Raw genomic sequence first — 19,321 nt, forward strand, 5'->3', positions numbered from 1 at the left:
TGATTTACAATTTTAAATGTGATTAAAAGTGTATTTTAAATGGTTACGTGTTTAACTATGACGTCCGCAAGTTCACTCGATTTAATATTCTGCTTTTTCTACTCTCGTATTGAGTACGTATTGTGTCTCGATTTCATCAGCGCCCAACGTACCGGAGTCGGAACCAATGAGCGAGTTGGAACCGAGCCGGACAACCAGACGGGCGCTAGCGGAAGTTTAGACGGTTGCTCTGGGTGAACGGAGCGACCACTGTCAGTGTCGCACTAAACCGAAAACCGCCCTCAACTCTCCCCCTTCCCTCACCCATGGCGTCTAATTCAAATATCGATATCGAGGATGCGACCCAGCGCCTTCGCGACATCCTGAAGCTGGACCGAGCCGGTAACGGCACCGGTAAGTTTGACCGGGAAAGCTGCGGCGGCTAGGCTAACACAGGCCACGCAGAGCTAATGCTACATGATGCTAACCACCGCAGGGAAGTTGTCTTCTTTAAAAGGGTTCTGGTGTTGGTAGTGTTGAGGTGGGCTTTCCTCGCTCGTCACTTTGGATCAAATGTGTGCACATGAGTTGGTTTAAAGCTCAGAGCGACCCAAACGTGGTCCGTCTTTAATGGTGCGATGTTCGTCACTAAGTGTCTTATGTGCTCAACTACAGTCAATATTGTCTTCAAACTCGTCGAACCAAGCTGCTGCAATGGCACCGGTTTATCAAATGCAGGCATCGTGGTGGTTCAATATACTTATGTTCCATTCAATACAAAACAAACATAAATCAGAACAAGTTGCTGCTGCAGACTCAGAACAAGAAGGTCTCGAGTTCGAATCCAGTTGGGTTTGACCCAGGTCATGCAGGTGTCTTCTCCTGTTCTTGTGCGGGTCCCCCCTGGGAACTCTGGTTTCCTCCCTCAGAGCGACTGGTTGTGTGTCTGTGATGCGCTGGTGCCCTGTCCAGGGTGCTGCCCCTGAGAAAGAAAGATGGGCTGGACTCCAACCCCACGACCCACCGCAGACTATGTAGAAAGAAACCGGCGAAGGACCTACCTTTTCATCTCTGCCCCTAAAATTGCTCCAAAAAGGTTTTCGGGGGTTCCAGCTCTATAGTTGGTATTCATGTTAAACATTCACTCACAAGTTAAAGACCACAAATTTCCCTCACACATTTTCCCTTAGAACAGTTTTAGTCCTCATTTGTGTTTATGTTTTTGAGCATCAGCAAGGTTCTGGTCTTCACGATGGAGGAGATACTGAGTGTTTGAACTATTTTCTCTGCCTGTCTTTCCATCGTTGTCTTCTATGTGGACAAAGTAGTTTTGAATCAAGCGATCAAACAGTGAGCTGAACGTGGTGGTGGAACTGTATTCATACAACGGTGTTTTTGGAAACGGCTATGTCAACTGAACAAGTCTTAACCCTTTTCCTGATTTGAGTGGATCAGACTGTGGGGCAGAACTTTGAGAGCATGCTCCATGTAGAAGTAATATTTTTCAATCCAAGGTTTTGCCACAGTATTTTTCCCACAGTGTAAGTGGACACAGCTTAGTTTAATAGGGTGATGTATGCTTTGGGGGACCTTACGCTGCTTAACCACAGGGGAGAACGCTGGTGTCAATCCAAGTGACTGGTTAAAATGATGTGCCTTTGTGCTGCTGTGAACAAGGCGTTGTGTGTCTCCCCTCCTCAGACTCACAGCCTAGCGATGGTCAAAGGAAACTCTCGCTCAACGGAGAGCTGAACGGATTGCTGGGAACTGCAGGACTCCTTGGCACCAGCGATCTCTCCACCATGGGAGATTCGGCCAGACCCATTTCTACTGACAACAACAGTGTGCAGGAGCTTCAGAGAGTGTGAGTGCAGCTGCAAAATTGTTTCACCTGGAATAGGGCTGGTCATTGGATGAAGTTTGTGTTCAGATTATGGCTTCCTATGCTGGTGAAAACATGTTCAACATCAAATAATTTTTTTAGTCAGTGGAAAAGTCATAATGAGTCGTGGAGGTGGACATGATTATGGTGTTTAACAGAAAAATCCAGATAGACTAAATGATGAAATAAGCCGCATGTGGGAACTTAGATCTTCCCAGTGGACAGACAGTAGACGGACAAGGTGAGGACGGCTGAAGATGGGAGAGATATACACTTTTCATGATCAAAAACTAGCGTCCTTATTGTTGCCAGTTCAATAACTGCCAACTCTGGTTCACTTCTTGATTGGCTGTGTTCCGTTCCATTCATATTTTGTTTTTAATGGTGGGCCACAGTTTCAAAAGATCCTGGAGGAAATTCTGGGCATTATATGATGGAGGCGAAATATAACAGTTAAATTTTTATTATTCATATTTTACACATTGTTTTGATTATTGTTGTTTAGAAATGTTTGGAAGTTCAATAGCAGCAAATAATAGTGACTCAAAATAATGCTGAAGTCTCCTCACTCTCACTTGTGAGGGATCCCAACATCTTTCCTGTCTTCAAGAGTGCCACGTTGCTCATGGAACTCTCTCTCGGATCTGTACCATTTGCTCACTGTCTAATGGCTTGAAGGTTTCATCCCTGCAGGTGGCCTTGCCATGGTTTTCTTTCAACAGCAGTATGAGTCCTCTTTGTGCTGTCTGCAGCTCAAATTTCTGTCTTCAATTAGAAGTGTGATGGACTTAAGCCTTGTCTCTGCACCTGCAGCTGCCTCACAGGTGACGATCGCGCCACCTGCGTCCCCATCACCTCCAACAATGTGGAGATTGTGGCCAGTCAAGACTCCAACATCAACAGCAAGGCCAGAGGAAGCAACAAGGTAAACAGCGAGACATCAGAGTTTCAGCTGAACAGAGGGAGTCAGGTCACTGCAGGAGAGAAACAGAAGCCTTTTGTGAAAGACAGCTCACTCAGCAGAGAGTTCTGTGACTTCGACGTGACTGATTGAATCAGGGAAGGGTGAGGGAGAAAACAATTGAAACAGATGAACGGAGAGATGGAGGTTAAAGAAGAGTCGTGCAAACACGCAGAGACAGGTGGATTTGTGATTCACGTCGAGATGGAGACTGTGGTTCCAACATCGGAGGTTAAATGAAGATTGACTGAACATTCTCGCACACTTTCTGTCTGCAGAAAACAGAGGAGATGAGATGAGTGACTCTTAAATCTCTCTAAACATTTGAAGGTCTTAACTGTGGCCATTTCTTCCTGTGGTTCAGGTGAAGATTCAGCCGGTAGCCAAGTACGACTGGGAGCACAAGTATCACTACGGCAGATTGATCGCCGTCTCCAATGCTTTCCTGGCCTACGCCATCAGAGGTGAGTCAGTCCCGTGGCTGCTGCACTTCCAGTTTAACCATTGCAGGAATCTAAGAAGGAATGTTGAGACAGGCTGCACAGATGCTCGGACGGGATTGTTGTGACTCCTGCGGTGACAGAAGCCACTCCAGGGCCAGTCATGTGCCGAGATTCCTCACTGTGTCTGTGTGTGAAGATAACTTAAGATGTGATTTAGTTGCTGAGTCTCATTGTGGACATGTAGTCCATTCAATCAGATGCTTCAGTCTGAAAGTCTTCTCCTCACCCAGGAGCCAACAACCACGCCATGATCCGGCTGCTGAGTGTGGGCTGTGCCGAGCGCTCTCTTCTCAAGGGCTTCACTGGTGCCGTCACAGACCTGGCATTTGCACACCTGGACTCCTCGCTGCTGGGTTGCGTCGATGAAGCCGGCAACCTCATGGTTTGGCAGCTCACCTACACCGGCAACAAGATACTGTATCCTGCCCCTCGTGTGGACCTCGGGGAACAAGCGTGTGTTCCTGAACCCTTGGCGCTGTCTACGATCCTTCACTTTCCTTCCACGCAGAGATCAGATCGTCGTTCACGTCCGAAGACCCGAGGACACGCCCCTGAGCTCGCACCGCCGCCTCATCTGGTGTCCCTTCATCTTGGATGACAGCGAGGAGAACCAGGACGACGCCAGCCAGACTCTGGCTCTTCTGCATGAAGACAGGGTCCGTTTTTCTGTCCATCCTGACCACACATTGTTTCCATCTTCCGAGCAGTAGACAGCACTGAGTCCTCAGGTCAGGAGTGTTGTAGAGCTTGTTTGGACAGTACATTCAGTAACTATCGGTGTAGAAGAACTGCTTATATAATCATTGAGCTGGATGGGTGAGTCGCAGCGACTGATTCATATCAAGTTTGGTGAGATGACTTGTTCTGAAGTAACAACCTGTTGAGTCGCTCCAGTTCCGTGATGAACTTGGATGTATGAATCGCTGACTTTGGATTCTACTCAACTGTAATGTGGGAGTCGCTGGTGACTCGTGACCGAGCCATTCAGTGCTCCAGGGAGCTGTTGGAGACTCTCTCACATGAAGCTCAGAACAAACCCCGTCTTTCTAGAGTTCAGCTCAGTGAAGCACCAGATTCAAGACGCGTCTGTCAATGCATCAGAAGTTTTTACTGAATTCATTTGGTATTTGGATTTAACATTTGACATTCAATTTCAATGGCAAGCCATTCGGCAGAGGGGATATAGTCCCCAATTATGTTCCCAATGGACCTGAAGGTGTTGGACTTTCAGTCTTCAGAACTAATTGAAAGTCCTCTCTGGAATGTGGTATGGCGGCTGTAGGTGATAGAGATGGCATCAGGGACGTGAGCCGACCTGGGCAAAGTGCGGCCACATACGGCCCTTGGACTGCATTTATTCAAGAGAGGGTTAAACTGAAACAGATTATGTAGAAAAACCTGTTATTTGTAGTCACAGGTTTGATCTTCACAGAAGTACGTCCATCTGAAAAGTGAACCCCATCTGCAGTGTGTTCTAGCATGATTCGACTCAGTGCTAATGACCTGTTCTCTCTCTGACCCCTCAGGCTGAAGTTTGGGACCTGGAAGTCTTGAGAAGCAACAACAGCGCTTGGCCAGTGGAAGTGACAGACCTGAAAGAAGGTCTCATCACTGTCAAAGGATATTCTCAGGTACCATCCTCTTACTTGCATCCAAACGGGGGTTCAGATTTGTCATGGTTCTGTTTGCCTTCGGAAAATATTTGACTCTACGAATGGCTATCATTTCATTGTTTTTGCATGTTTATTTCATCTTCATAAAATCATAAACGTAGGCAGTGTTTGGAGCAGATCATCCCTCTGACCAGGGTCGGGTTGTATGTTGTGTGATGTTGAGTCCGTGTCAACACAATCGGTGACATGTGGCACACACCACTGGATGAACATGCACCAAGCGATTGAAGCATCACAAAGTCCATCCTGCTTTGTTGTTGCTACCCTAGCACCACCTTGGTAACAGCATCTCTTTTATCCATTTTGTTTTCCATCACTGCGCTCTCCAGATGAGGATGTTTGTGGCTTTAGTTTGGATCATTTATGCTGTGTTGGCTCTGCTCTGTGTGACAGTCAAGTTGTCATGGCGACTAACGGCCCACCTGATTAAAAGAATTCTGTGGTTGATTCCTAAAACACTGGTAATTACCGGACAAACTCATGCTAGCTACACAGACTGCTGGCAGTTTGACGCCTGCACCTCCTCCCTGTCTCCCGTGATATCAATCATGACTTGTGGCACACAGTGATGCAGTGGGACAGCTGAACACACACGGCTCCCCCGCTCTCTTGGAAGTCATATTTATAGGTTATAGGTTCTTGTGATCATATACACACACTGCTGGTAGTGACGTTGCAAAATAAGTGGAATGTCTTCATCATCTGTCCATCAGCGCGTGAGCGAAGGTGCCCTCTCTCCGGATGGAACCGTGCTAGCAACGGCCAGCTACGATGGCTACATCAAGTTCTGGCAGATCTACGTGGAAGGCTGGCAGGACAAACCGCGGTATGTTTGGGGTCATATCTGATATTCAATGAAGTTGATTCTGCCCTTTGTCCTTCACGTCCTCCTGTCTCCTCGCCGCAGATGTCTTCACGAGCTACGACCCCACGCAGGACGTCCCCTCTCGTGTCTGCTCTTCTGTGACAACCACAAGAGGCAGGACCCTGAGTGAGTCTGCTGACATGTGTGAACAGACGACAGTCTTGATGAGAGTGTGAATCCACATGCCCTCTGTTTGCAGGGTTCCTTTCTGGAGGTTCCTCATCACCGGAGCGGACCAGAACCAGGAACTGAAGCTCTGGTGCACTGTCTCCTGGACCTGCCTGCAGACCATCAGGTGGGTCCCTGCGCTCTTGTCTTGAGGTTGTAGCAAAGTATTTTAAATTTCTATTTTCCTTTTTGTTTGTTGTCTGGTAGGTTCTCTCCTGATCCCTTCAACTCAGTCATGCCAGGACTGAAGGCGAGTCTCGACCTCTCCTCAGAGTATCTCATCCTCACAGACGTCCAGAGGAAGGTTGGTGCTGATTTACTGTCTGCAATGTCTCTCTCTTCTGCATCCCAGTTCTAACCAGACAAAACTTCATGTTACCTCGGATTTTATATTTCATACATATTTGCGTTCTTCTCACCCTACAGTACATTGTATATTATTTAAAGCTCCTTCACTGTCAGTTATTGATGAATCTGAAGTGGTGGTTGGGACCTTGTCCAGGAGAGAAAGTTCCTCAGATGCACTGTGTACTTTTGAGATGTGTAGTTCTTATTCATAGACATTTGCTTGTTCACCTGATGATCTTGATGTTGTGTTGCTCTCCAGGTTCTGTACGTGATGGAGCTCCGTCAGGACCTGGAGAACGGCAAAGCCAGCTTCACAGCCATCTCAGAGTTCCTGCTCACACACCCAGTGCTCAGCTTTGGGGTCCGGGATGTCGGACACAGTCGGTTACGGCACACTGAAGTCCTGCCGGCGGAGGAGGAGAGCGAGAGCATGACGACAGGTTGGTGAAGGCTGGTGAATGAGATGGCATGATGGCTGAATGTTTAATGTAGCAGGTACATGTGGCTTGTTTCAGAGGGAAGTCAGGGTCCAGCTGAGTCCAAGTCTGGAGTGGCGATCAAACTTTACTGTGTCCACACGAAGTGAGTGACGTCTGCTGACTTTCAAAATCACTTCGATTTTAAAAACAGGGTAGTCTGCAGCATTACAGCTGATGTGTTTTTTTTTTTTTGTCCAGGAGTCTGCAAGATGTTCAGATCTGGTTCCAACCCAAAGTGGATTCCAACTCTTGTGCCTTCCAGCCTCTCAATGACGCTCAGGATAGCTTTGGTATATCTTCAGCCTCCTTGTTTTCCCCAGATATGGATGTATAAAAATGTTTCCTCTTCTAGCCTCGTTCTCCGATCATCTGACAGACCAGAGCTCGGACAAGGACTCAGCGAGCGGTTCCCAGACTGACCTGAGGAAGATTCCTTCCCTTCCTGCGCCAACCGACTTCCTGTCCAATAGCAGCGTAGCGATGCCGAAGCTGATGACCCCTGACGCCTTCATGACGCCGAGCACTTCGGTGAGAACCTTCTCAGCGTCTTGTGTTTAAGCATAGTTGCACTGCAGAAGACATGTTCTCTGATGTGAGGAGTGACACGGTGATTGAAAATCTTTGCCTCCTGAACATTTGTCTCAGACAAAAATCTTCCTTCTTCATAACGAAATCTTCTCTTCTTCACATGGTCACCCTCAGGTCCCGGCATCTCCCGGCAGCAGCGCCAGTAGTCTGACCATTGTGACGGCCATCAGCAGCAACTCAGACTCCACCAACAGGTGAGAGCTAATTCTGCCTGAAGCAGCGACAAACTCAAAGGTCAGAAGACTCAACGGTTTGGTTTCCTGCCTTCCAGGGGTGTGGACGATGTGAGCCAGAGTCCCAGCCGAGCTGACATCAGCAGCACCAGTCTGTCTCTGACCGCCAGCAGCCCCAGACCCGTCTCTGCTGTCCTTCTCCCTGGGCTGGAGAACCTCCCGGTGAGGCCTGAAGACCCTCCTTTTTTTCCGTCAGGAGTCATCAAAAGTTGCCATAGCTAGTCCTCCACAACCTTCATCGTTGTGCAGTCTCAGTCTTGTCCGTGCATCTCACCGATCTGTCTTCCTCGTCTTCATCTCCAGCATTCTTAGTCCACCATCTCTTCTGCATTTGTCCAAACGAACAAATCAAACTGTTACACTCATCGCTGCTCTTTCTTTCTCACAGAGTCTGGCGTCCCCTAGTGGACATCTTGCACTTGACGGTCCCCAGGTCCTGGATCCCCCACTCCTTCCTCATCTAGCCTCCCCAACACGGGCCCGCTCCCCAGACGTGATCTCCTCTGCCTCCACTGCCATGTCCCAGGACATGCCAGAGATTGCTTCACAAGCCCTGCAGCACCAGCGGGGTCTCGTCCCCGGCCTGGACACCTCCCCCCTCTCTGCCCTCCAGACAGACAGTATGGCCTCTGCTGCCTCCGCCCTGCACTTGCTGACCTCCCAGCGCAGCGCCACCAACAACGGGTACTGTTTCCAAACCCCCGGTCACATAAGAAGACGTCTTTATTGGCTATTGTCTATTGCAGGCTGCTACCTCCTGAGCTAGGTGGCGGTGAAGGTCCAGTGGGAGGCTCCTTAGAACCAGAGCCCAGAATGAGCCACACCCCTTCCCTGCTGGAAACAGCGCTATCGCAGGAGAACGCAGGAGCAGGTGGAGGATCTGCTGACGGTAGCGTGAGCCTCACACCCTGGCCGGCTGCTCCTGACATCACCAGGGAGACCCGGAACAGTCTGAGGGAGAACAGCCACGCTGACTGGTGAGGAGGCTTTGCCGACCTTCCTGCAAGGGCTTTCCTGAAATGTTAACACGTATCATTCAAGGCCCTAAATCCTGCTCCAGTATCTTGAAAGTAGGTTAATCCGAGCAGCTACTGTTGGACTTGTTGTGGCCCCTAAAAATGGACAGAAACTGGTACCTCAATTTTGACATTGGTGAATCTCTTCTAGCAGCAGAGATGAGTCCAAGGACAGACTGAGTTCACCGTATGCCCGTCACTCCTTCCACCTCACCCAGAACGACAGCCAGGACCCAGATTCTGAGCAGAGGTACGTGCGGTCATCTACATCACCCACCCATCCAAACCAAAACTTCTTCTCTGCCTCCTCTCGTCCTTGCCAAAAGTTTCAGGCTCGTACTTGGAGAATAGCTGTGAACTTTTTGGTTTTGGCTTCCGTAATGTTGAGTGTGCATCCGTGACCCCCATCTCTCCGTTTGTCTCACCGACGCAGCGGCCCGGACGATGAGGTCGATGGCAAGCTGGCATCATCTTCTGGAAACTGTGCCGCTCGCTCGTCTCACAGATTGCCGCTCAAAGACTGGAAAACATCACCGAGAGCTTCGCCAAAACAGAAGAGGAAGAGCAAGCGAGAGAGCAGGTGGGCCGACTGGAGCTTTGGTGTTTCCGCATGAACACTTTGGAAAAGTGGATGATGTCATTCTTGACTGACAACTTTGTGGTTTCACCCTCTGCAGCGAATCAACACAGTTGCGGCAGATGGACTCTGCTCAGGTAACAAGCTCGGCAAATTTTTCACCCCAGAAAGGCAGTGTTCGCCTCCCTTCCTCTTGTGATCGCCTGTTCAAATGTTGTGGTGATGTTGTCGAGCTCCGTTTCTAAGTGTGAGCCACTTAATCAAATCTTTCTTTCTCTGTTTGCCGCAGAAGACTGCAGAGGTGCAGGAGGAGCTGCTGATGCTGCTGCGTGGCCAGCAGAGGGAGCTCGCAGAGCTGCGTGGGCAGATCCAGGCGATGCAGAGTTCCTTCATGAGCCAGGTGGAGCAGACGATGAGCAACTACCAGGAGCAGGGTCGTATCCTTCACTGCTGCTGCTGCTGCACTCTCATTTAGAAACTGTAACAGCTGAGGCTCCTGAGACCCTCAGGAAGCAGTTTAGAGTGATGGAATTTTACGGGCTCATCTGGACCTTGTAATGGTCTGCAGAACATTCTGGTCTTGACCATGAATTCCGTCAGAGTCTAGTTTTGCTGAGCTGATTCAGGTGTTTCTGCTTGATCGTTTTAATTCCCAGTCAAACTCCATGCCAGTCAGGAAGCTTGTTCACATCACGTTGAACTTTTTTCATGTCAATCTGGACCTTGACCGTCACCACTACAGAGCGCAGACTGGAGCAATCTCTGGCCGAGAGTCGCATCCACCAGCAGCAGCTACAGGAACAACTGAGCCAGCAGCTCAGCCACGCCCTCTGCTCCTCACTCACCGGCAAGATCGACAAAGTTCTGCGCGACGAGATGAAGAAAATAGTTCCTCCCAGTAAGACACAAAAACACACACAAAATTTCAAAGAAACTGAATTGAATTCTTCTTCACTTTTTCACCACCAGTGTGAACAGTATGATAATCCTAAATCCCATTTTGTCTTCTCGTTTTTTTAATCTGAACTTTCCTTGATATTGTAACTTTTCTGTTAATCATCACCTTCATTCTGTTATCCAATTCTCTGTCTTGGTCTTTATAATCCTCACCACGATCTTCTAATCTGAAACTTTATCTCACTTGTGAAACCCCACGTCTCTTTTGTCCTCATTGCCACTGATTCTGGCTGTAGTAAGTCATTAGCGAATGCTTTGTGTTGCTGCTGTTTTTAGATCCGCAGCTAAAAGGCGTCTCACTTGTGGTGTGGTCCGACAGCTGCTGCTGCTGCTGCCGCTCCTAAATATACTCCCATCTTTAGTGCACTAGTGGCCTCTCTCGCGATGATTAAGAGATTACCGGATCGATCCTGAGCCGCCCCGCTGATGTTTAAGTGTTCTGACGGAAACATCCCTAATTGCTGCTTGAATGCAGGATGTGTCCCACTGGGGTCCTGGAGGTGTCTCTAACAGTCTAAATGTAGACTTCTCTGGACAGTCCGAGTCTGGACACGATTTAAACTGTCATATTGTATCACTAACTTCCTCACACCAGAGTCCTCAGAAGTAAAGCCGGGTTCTGAATGTGGTGCATTTCTGTGTGCAGCCATCACCAAGACTCTGGAGCCGGTCACAGGTCAGCTGACCAACACCATCACTGCCAAGCTCACCGCTGCTGAGGTCACCATGAAGGACAATGTCACTAAAGTTGTCAAATCCAAGGTGGGTGTGCGGAGTCCTCCCTTTGATAGCGAGGTCCGGTTGCTCACAATCTGCCTTTTCTCCCAGAACACCACGGATGCGATCGGGCGAGCGGCGGCCGAGGCGCTGCAAGGCCCCATCCAGGCCGCCTACAAGGACACCTTCCAGAGCATCGTGCTGCCCGTGTTCGAGAGAGGCTGCCAGTCCATGTTCCAGCAGATCAACGACAGCTTCAAGCAAGGAACACAGGAATGTGAGTCCCTTTACCTCGCTGGTCATGTGATCGTCTGCTCGCTTGGGTTTTCTGTGAGAACACCGTCCTGATGAATTAATTATGATTGTACCAAAGAGCTTCTGATGGAACACAATGCCCCAGTCACTTGTGGTCACCAGCTTTGTAGTAGAGTAGAGTTTCTGTCTCAAGTGGGGTGTCAAATGTGCCCCTCACCGAACAGGGAGAGATCATCTGGTCATTGTTGTGATTTTTATTTTTTTTCCTTTGTTTTGTCAAGTGTGATGACTTGAGAGCGCGCTTCTCCATGATGGTGGGTCGGAATCTTTATGTGAGGTTAGATTGGCTCTTGTCCTAAGGTGTCCTGGTCTTGTGCGGTGTTCGACTGAGCAGGCCCCTGGGCACACAGGAGAGATGATTCTCTCGGTTGTACCCAGGAAGTCTGGGCCTCGTTTGTTGCCGCTGCCACTGCGACCTGATAAGTTCCAGAGGACAGGTGGATTTAGGTTTTGTTTTTTGCCGCATTTATTGTATTGCAGTGGTGTATCATCCCTCTTCAGCCCTCTGCGTGTCCTTGTGCTGCATGATACATGAGTTGGCATTCATTAATATACATTTAGGCTCAGAGTCTCTCACCACGCTCCCGTATGATGCCACAGTATAGTAGGAATGCAAAGCTGCGCAGTGGATTGATGCCCTTCAGCAGTGGGCTCCGCTGCGCGTGAGGTGTGGAAGCTGCTCTCCTCGCTGCAGCCCTCGTGATGGCCGGGTCCTCAGGTCCGTTCCCGGGGGAGCAAGCCGTCTAATCGGATGCCTGTGACTCTACAAAAGTGCCCCCGACAGCTTCTGAGATTCTTTCTCTGACTGAGCCTCATCAACACTGTCTGTGTCCACAAGCATGTTTCTGCTGAGTCCACATGTTTTGGATGGGGTGTGTTGACAGTATGCCAAAGGCTGTGTCTGTGTGGAGCCGGTAAACATCCAGAGGCTCTTTGGTGGGCTGAGCGGTGACTGCAGCCCATCACCTGGAGTCAAAGCTGCCGCTGCGACACTTAGTTTGACTCCCTCGGCTGAGGAGTGTGAGGATGTGGCGCTGCACACTTGTGCGCTGAGAGACAATGACAAAAGAGAAATGTTGTCTTGATCCCGGAGGATCAAGGTGAAACTGTACCTCTGCACGTGAGCCACACTCAAGCCAGATTTCTCTCTGCCGCCCTTCAGACATCCAGCAGCTGGAGACTCATGCGAAGAACAGGAAGCAGAGGGAGCAGGAGGTCCGAGACCCCCGCATGGACCAGCTCCAGCTGACCATCGACAAGTTCCAGAGCTCCACCGATCAGTTGGCCAATAGCATCACTGCCAGCGTGCGGGCCGAGGTCCAGCACCAGATCCAGATGATGGTGGGAAAGTAAGTATCCAATCTGTTTCTCATCCATCAGTGTCGGCAGCTCGTTTCTCTTCCTGACCCTGGTGTCCGTTTCAAACCTCACACTCTCGCCGGCGGCGCACTCTCCAAGACCTGACTGCTAAATTAAATATGATCAATCTGACTGCAGAGCCTTCGGACTCTGGCTGGGTTTGCATCATGGTGCTGAGACGCAGAGGTTATTCCGACACTCCTGAGCCGCTCAAATCCCTCGCAGATTTGACTACCTGCTCATGTACATTAGCAGAAGAGGGATGCTTGTTCTCTCACATCTGCTGCGTGAACTTGACAGACGAGCCGCACTATAGCAGCAACATTCTCCATCAGTTGATGAGAGAAAACAAAGGAACTGCTGTCACGCGAGCCACAGCTTTACTGTGAAAGTGGTGAGCCCACAAATGAAAGAGAGCCAGCATCCCATAATAGTAGGCTGTGCTTGATGAAACAACATTGGGAAGAAAGAAAGCTGCAGAAGTCAGTTGGAGAAAAAAAACGTGGCCTGAAGAAAACAACAAAAGTGTCACAACGAGCAGAAGAAAGAAGTGGATCATAGACGTGAAAGGACCTGAGTTGAAGGTTGAAACGTGTTTAAAAAAAAAAAAAAAAAGAGTGAAAATGTCTGATTTTGGAAAAAAAATCAGGCAACTTGTCCTTGAAATGAATAAAAATGAAAAAAGTCACTCACAGTCACAAAAAAGCCACTTGTCAAGCTCAGATGTTAAAAACAAGTCTTGCTGTCGAGATGAGAATCAAGGTCTCGCTGCAGAGGAGTCGAGCAAAGGGACAAGGGAAGGAGTTCAAGCTTCGAAAAACCATCAACTGTCGATCTGTCTGTCAGACAAACATCATCGACCGAATGCTGGAGACACAGACAACCCTTGCACATAGGTTTGTCAGATTGTTTTGGAGCAACTCACTGGAAGAATGTTCATCCTTCCATCAGTGTTTCTGCTGTCGAACGCAGTGAACAGGAATCCACTGACCTATTAAGTCAATTGAAGGACAAACTGAGGAAGATACAAAAACTGAGTCAGTGCAGTCAGACAACGGAGGGAATACCACGTTGATAAAAGGAGATTTTGACTTCATCTCCAGCGTCAGAAATAAGAAAGGAAAAAAAAAACCCTAATACAGCACATGACCATGAAAAGCTGATAAAAACATCAAAAAAGGGAATTGAAATGAAAAAGTTGAGTGCACGACAAACATTGAAAAGTCTGTCTGGCAAGGAAAGTTAAAAAGAAAATGAACTTCAAGAAAAAATGATGACAGAAAATAATGGATTATAGAAGTGAGAAGCCGAACCTAATATCAAACAAAACTGGTGAAGAAAAGAAAAATCTGTGGCAGCGGAAAAACAAAGAGTCCCAAAAAACCTAAGCGTTTTAAGGAAGCAGGTCCGTGGTGTCCTCTACTGATCCCTGGAGTGAGGGACCATCGTTCCTCTCCTAAAAAGTGCTGATGCGGGTATTCACAGTCACGTCCGAGAGGATCCTGCTGGTGAATAATCGTTGGGACAACAAGTGTTTAGCATATTGGACTGAGGCGTGGACACGCCGGGCCGTGCTGAGAGCAGGTAGCTGACCTCCTGCTGAGTGGAAGCAGCTCCCGCTAATCCTCCCCTAACAACCGTCTCTGGCTCCCTCCGCAATGAACTGTCTGCCTGTTGAAGTGGGCGGAACCGTGAGCATGCCGAGGCTGACCCGGTCGCTCGTCTGTCCTCAGCCTGCAGGAGTCCATCCTGAGCCACGTGCAGCGCATCGTCAAAGGGGAGGTGAGCCTGGCCATGAAGGAGCAGCAGGCCGCCGTCACCTCCAGCATCATGCAGGCCATGAGGTCGGCCGCCGGCACCCCGGTGCCCAGCGCCCACCTGGACTACCAGGCGCAGCAGAGCACCATCCTGCAGCTGCTGCAGCAGGGCCAGCTCAACCAGGCCTTCCAGCAGGTGACTCGCGCACGCACGCACGCACGCACGCACGCACGCACGCACTCTCATGCTCACACATCCACACGTATTCACTCACGCGCTGCTGCCGCCGCCGCCGCCGCTGCTCTCCGGTGACCCTCAATGATTTTCTCTTAAACAGCCACCGCACATATTCCCACCAGGCTTAGGCCCAGATTGAATTAAGTGTTACTGACCGCTGCGGCGGGCCAATAATTAATGTACCGCCGGAACAAGCTTCTGTAGCACGTGTTAATGAAAGCTTCTGGGGAAGTGCGCATCAAGGTGCCGGTCTGGACCTGTTCTCTGCAGTAAACTGTGCTCCTCCTCCTCCTCCCCCTCCTGTCTTCAGGCTCTGTCGGCCACCGACCTGAACCTGGTCCTGTACGTGTGTGAGACGGTGGACTCCCAGCAGGTCTTCGGGCAGCACCCGTGTCCCCTCACTCAGCCGGTGCTGCTGTCGCTGGTGCAGCAGCTCTCCTCCAACCTCACCACGCGCTCGGACCTCAAGCTGAGGTGAGGAACCCTTGTCGGCACCACTGGCCCAGCGGCGAGCACTCGCCACTCTTCCTGCTACCGCTTATTTAGGACTCCTGGTACTACTGCTGCTGCTGCCTCTGTTGCACGTCATGTTCATCACAAGTACGACTTCTGTGCCGATATGTTTAATTCTACTGGTGCCACTGCTTTTATGAAGGCAGCTATTACACCCGCTGTTTCTGTGGCTCCTCCCACTTCTACTGCTGCTTCTACTGCTGCTTTGTCCACTAAATGCTGGAGAAGCCTCCCCCTGTTTGGCTGAAGCTCTGACCTCAGCCGTGACTCGCCCGGCCTGTGGTGGTCCTTTTACTGAGGGTTGCTGGTCTGGGGCTCAGGACAAGTGCGCTCCAGACTGTCTCCTCCTGCTGGTCAGCCCTTCTGCTGCGGGGTTTTAGGGCCGGCCGGCGCGCCTGCTGTCCACTGAAGTCCTCCACAGTCGGCTCTCTTTACAGCCTCATCACCTGCCAGCCTCTGCAGCTGCTGCTAATAGAAGCCGGCGCTGCCTCGGGGTGTCGTCCGAGGAGATGGACCGGCTCCCCGGGGCCTCGTGCGGGCTCCTGCTTTATTAGCTGCCGCTGCAGAGGAGGAGGCTGGAACATCAAACCTTCACTTAAATATAGCAGCTGCTTCCATCTGAGGACGTGCTGCCCCAACACACACACACACACACACACACACTCACTCACCTGGCCGCCACGCCGGTCACGTGACCCGCCACCGTCTGTCGGCGCCGAGAGCCAATCAATGGCTGCGCACCCCGTGCCTCACCTGCACCTGGCTGGGCTCAGTGTACTGCAGTACTGTAGGGCTCTTGTCCTGTTTGAGTCGATACTTCCAACTATTGATCACACTTGCTGTTGTTGCTGTACTTGTACTTCTCCTGCTATACACTGCACTTCAACTAAGAATACTACTGGGCTGCTTCATCGTCGTCTTCATCGCTCTCCATGATGCTTCTGATCTGTCTTACTGCTTCCTCACTGACTGCTGGTACTCATGATACTCTTGACTACTTTACTACTACTGCAACACTGCTAGTTCTATCCAAACTGCTCCAACTGCAGCCTTCAGAAGGACGGTGCTACTGCTGATATCACTCTTGCTTCTCATCCCATTTTACTGTGACAGTAGCGATGACCATCTACAGACCTACTAGCATTGAACTCTCATTGAACGATGCAGCTGGTCTGTCCTCTGCTGATGAGAGTATTACATGTGTAGTACTTGAGTTTTATGGCTCCGGCTCCTCTCGTGCGAGTGAAAGCGCTGATCCTGGCACTCGGCGCGCGATGTGTCGGTGGCACTCGACTGCTGCTGACATCACACCTGCTGTTCTGCTGCTGTTTATCCTACTTTGTGAGGACCAATTCTTGACTAAACACAGTGCTTGTGAGGACCGTATGACTTTGTGGGGACATTTGGTAACTTTGTCTCAGTCTGGTCCAGAGGGAGAGGCTGAGGAAAGGGGGGTCCCCAGTGAGGTGGGAAGACAAACACGGGTGTGCGTGTGTGGCTGGACTCCAGCTGGACGCTGAGGGTGCAGATGAATGAGGAGTCTCACTGTAAAGACACGGCAGCAGCTGTCTGACTCGGCGCAGGTCGGACTGGATCAAGGACGTTTGCTCCACCCCCCTCAAAGTCACCGCGGCGGTTCCTAGTGAGAGGCAGAGTGCTGCGTGTGTGTGTGCGCGCGAGGCTTGGATCAGCAGCCGCGGACTCCCGCTCGTCTTATCAAAGTCCTCATCTGGTCGTCGTGGCAACGGTTGGCCTGATAATGAGTCGCCGCAGATTAATTGCGGTTCTGTAATTGTGCCGCCAGTTAACCGCATGGTCTCTCGCTCTGTCGAGTCTGACTCTCTTCACTGCGAGTCCCACGAGCCTCCCACGCTCTCTGAAGTGTCATGTGACTTGGTGTCTGGAGTCCAACGTGGCCAGCATCTGTGGAGCGCTCTGCTCCGAGTCCAGGAAGTTGATGTTCTGGATCGATGTTGCTCTAACTCCTCCCCCTCCCCCCCGCAGCTACCTGGAGGACGCCGTCATGAACCTGGACTACAGCGACCCTCTGATCCGGGACCACATGGCCTCGGTGTTCACGCAGGTGCAGCCCAAACTCTTCGCCTTCCTGCAGCAGGACACGCACAGTGCTCTGAGCATGAAGGCGCGGCGGCTGCTGATGATCCTGCAGGGCCTCCTCAAACACTAGCCTGCCCGAGCGCCCAGTCCAGACTCCAGCTGCAGGTTCCTCCCGGAGACGTGAAGAATGTTCCCCACTCCTCCTGTCTTGACTCCTCTGCCGGTCCCCGGAGGGCTGTGACCGCGGCGGGGCCTTTGTGTTCCACTTGATCTCCTTCCTCTTCGTCCGCAGTGCGAGCTAGTGATGTTCTGTTGTTGGAGGAGCGTCCGCCGCTGCAGCTGGCAACTCTTTTGTTTTTTTATATCGTCCACCTTTGTAAACCCTTTGTTACTGATCGACAGGTGCGGCTTGTTCTCCAGGCCTGCAGGGGGCAGCATCGTCACGCCGCTCCATCTTTAGTTCAACACTCACACACACACACACACACACACACAGTCGAGCTGAAGTGCCTTACTGTGTCGCGCCGCACAGAGACACTCGATCTCATCCTGTTGGTTTCCTCCAGTTCGATACAGCATCAGTCAGGTGACTTGAGTTCCGCCACCGACCTGCGTGTTGGCGCGCGTCCGCTTCTTCCCCCCTCAACATGTTTGGAATAAAAAAGTTGCTTCATGTGGTTTGTTGTTGTCGTCTCTCTCTCCAACTCTCATGCGGCTCTCCGAGTGACCTTTGACCCCGTTGTCTGTGGATGTATTTGGTGCTTCACGGAAGATTGTTTCATTCTGAGTTCATGTGGCGCGCGCCCAACTCTCAGTGAGTTCTCCTGAACTCAGGAAGAACTCCACTGGTTTGACGGCTGAGGTGAGCCCTGAAGCTGGAGGGAGCTCACGACCACTCAACAAGCACTGTCGCGTCTGCAGCGTCTGTTGTGGAGGGCTTCATGGAACACCTTCCAGCTCATTTGAGGATGATGTTTATTAACTCTACACTTGTATCGTAGATGTTCCAGATCGTCTCTTTGCTTTTTATTTGATCTCCGGCGTGAATGACTTCTCTATTTCGCTTCGGAAACCGTCCCTCGGCCGGATGAACGACCCGGTAACCAGGTGCGCGCGCGCCACAGACGGAGCCCCGCGTCGCTGCTGCTCGTCAGCGAGAGTGAGCGGCTGCAGTGGAGCGAGACACGACGCGCCGTCAGTCCGGGCGGACTCCTCCTCCTCCGGTGCCTCCTGCGGAGTCTCCCTGACTCGGATGGAGGTTCCGTCAGCGGGACCCTCCTCCTCCTCCTCTTCATCAGTGGGCGTGTCCTCTCGCGGCTGAGCAGCAGCAGCAGCAGCAGTCGGAGGAAACACGAGCAAACAGCAGCATCGTCTCCGCACCTGAGGACTCGGACTCCGGGAATTCCTGCGCGGACTTCACCTGCCGGACAGCATGACGTCACTGCTCTCCTCCGCCTGTGTGCTCCTCGCCGTGATTCTGAGTGAGTGACGTCAGATTTAAGTTTCTCTCGACGCGCCAAACTTGCGGTTCCGCCGCGCTCCGGAGGCGGGAGTTGCGGCGCAACTTGGCGGCTGTGTTCCGGCGGCAGGTGTGTTGCGGGGGGTTCGCTTCTGGGCTCCGCGCCTCAACAGGAGGCGGACCCTCTCACACGCTGCTGGACGCTTCTCACCGGAGCCAACATGAGTGGAGCGGGGTGAGGGGTGGTGGCCGGCAGGGGGCGCAGCCGAGCAAAGGAAGCCGCGGTCCGCTTGTTGCCACCAGGCTCAGAGGAAACACACCACCTGCTGGAGTGACCGAGTCCGCCGCCCACTACCCGCTGCCATACGATACGGTGCGGTGCGGTGCGGTGTGACGGTGCGGCGGTTCACTGCGATATGGTCTCACGTGTCTTTGGTCTCACTTCTGCCAGTGGTTCTGAATCCTGAAGAGGATTTTCACTTTTGTTTCAACCTCGTTTTGTGTGATGTTTTTTCTTGGGAGCAGCGGTAGGTGCCGTGTGTGAGAGGTGCGAGTGACGGCCGCAGGTCACAGAGGTACTGTGGGGTCGGACTCTGGAGGGGCTTTCATGACACCACATTTAAAAGACTAAAAACATCCGTCACGGACGTTTTCTGCTCAAGCAAATATGAAGAAA

The 19,321-nt window shown here is 51.2% G+C and overlaps 2 protein-coding genes across 3 annotated transcripts in view; both read left to right on the top strand.

Moving 5' to 3' along the window:
* Nucleotides 1–211: 211 nt before the first annotated feature.
* On the top strand, nt 212–17,879 carry edc4 (enhancer of mRNA decapping 4). 2 transcript variants are annotated; one of them, XM_053886311.1, is made up of 30 exons: nt 212–393; nt 1,681–1,843; nt 2,675–2,786; nt 3,187–3,286; nt 3,556–3,742; nt 3,834–3,981; nt 4,852–4,956; nt 5,712–5,824; nt 5,906–5,989; nt 6,063–6,158; nt 6,239–6,335; nt 6,639–6,819; nt 6,895–6,961; nt 7,057–7,148; nt 7,211–7,386; nt 7,561–7,640; nt 7,718–7,841; nt 8,068–8,363; nt 8,426–8,656; nt 8,847–8,945; nt 9,129–9,275; nt 9,373–9,409; nt 9,565–9,709; nt 10,015–10,170; nt 10,876–10,991; nt 11,058–11,223; nt 12,424–12,610; nt 14,354–14,573; nt 14,926–15,089; nt 17,133–17,879. In XM_053886311.1, exons 1-30 carry the CDS (start codon nt 306–308, stop codon nt 17,314–17,316), a joined length of 4,161 nt encoding a protein of 1,386 aa, XP_053742286.1. In that variant the 5' UTR covers nt 212–305; the 3' UTR covers nt 17,317–17,879. The 2 variants fall into 2 exon arrangements, with proteins under 2 accessions (XP_053742286.1, XP_053742285.1); XM_053886310.1 differs by having other exon boundaries at nt 9,562–9,709; nt 17,133–17,878.
* A 651-nt stretch (nt 17,880–18,530) lies between these two features.
* Nucleotides 18,531–19,321, top strand: part of nrn1la (neuritin 1-like a) — a 31,236-nt gene continuing 30,445 nt past the window's right edge. Inside the window, exon 1 of the mRNA XM_053885749.1 lies at nt 18,531–18,667. Within this exon, the coding sequence (XP_053741724.1) occupies nt 18,619–18,667 (49 nt within the window). The 5' untranslated portion in view covers nt 18,531–18,618. The remainder of the gene's footprint in view (nt 18,668–19,321) is intronic.

Source organism: Synchiropus splendidus, chromosome 14 (assembly GCF_027744825.2).
Source record: "Synchiropus splendidus isolate RoL2022-P1 chromosome 14, RoL_Sspl_1.0, whole genome shotgun sequence".
Taxonomy (NCBI): domain Eukaryota; kingdom Metazoa; phylum Chordata; class Actinopteri; order Syngnathiformes; family Callionymidae; genus Synchiropus; species Synchiropus splendidus.

What these genes read in the sequence shown, in the direction of transcription:
- edc4 (XM_053886310.1), top strand. Translation starts at nt 306, where the DNA reads ATGGCGTCTAATTCAAATATCGATATCGAGGATGCGACCCAGCGCCTT. An exon ending in CGCAGCGCCACCAACAACGG is followed by an intron (nt 8,364 to 8,425) that starts GTACTGTTTCCA and finishes TGTCTATTGCAG; the next exon opens with GCTGCTACCTCCTGAGCTAG. An exon ending in GAAGAAAATAGTTCCTCCCA is followed by an intron (nt 10,171 to 10,875) that starts GTAAGACACAAA and finishes TTCTGTGTGCAG; the next exon opens with CCATCACCAAGACTCTGGAG.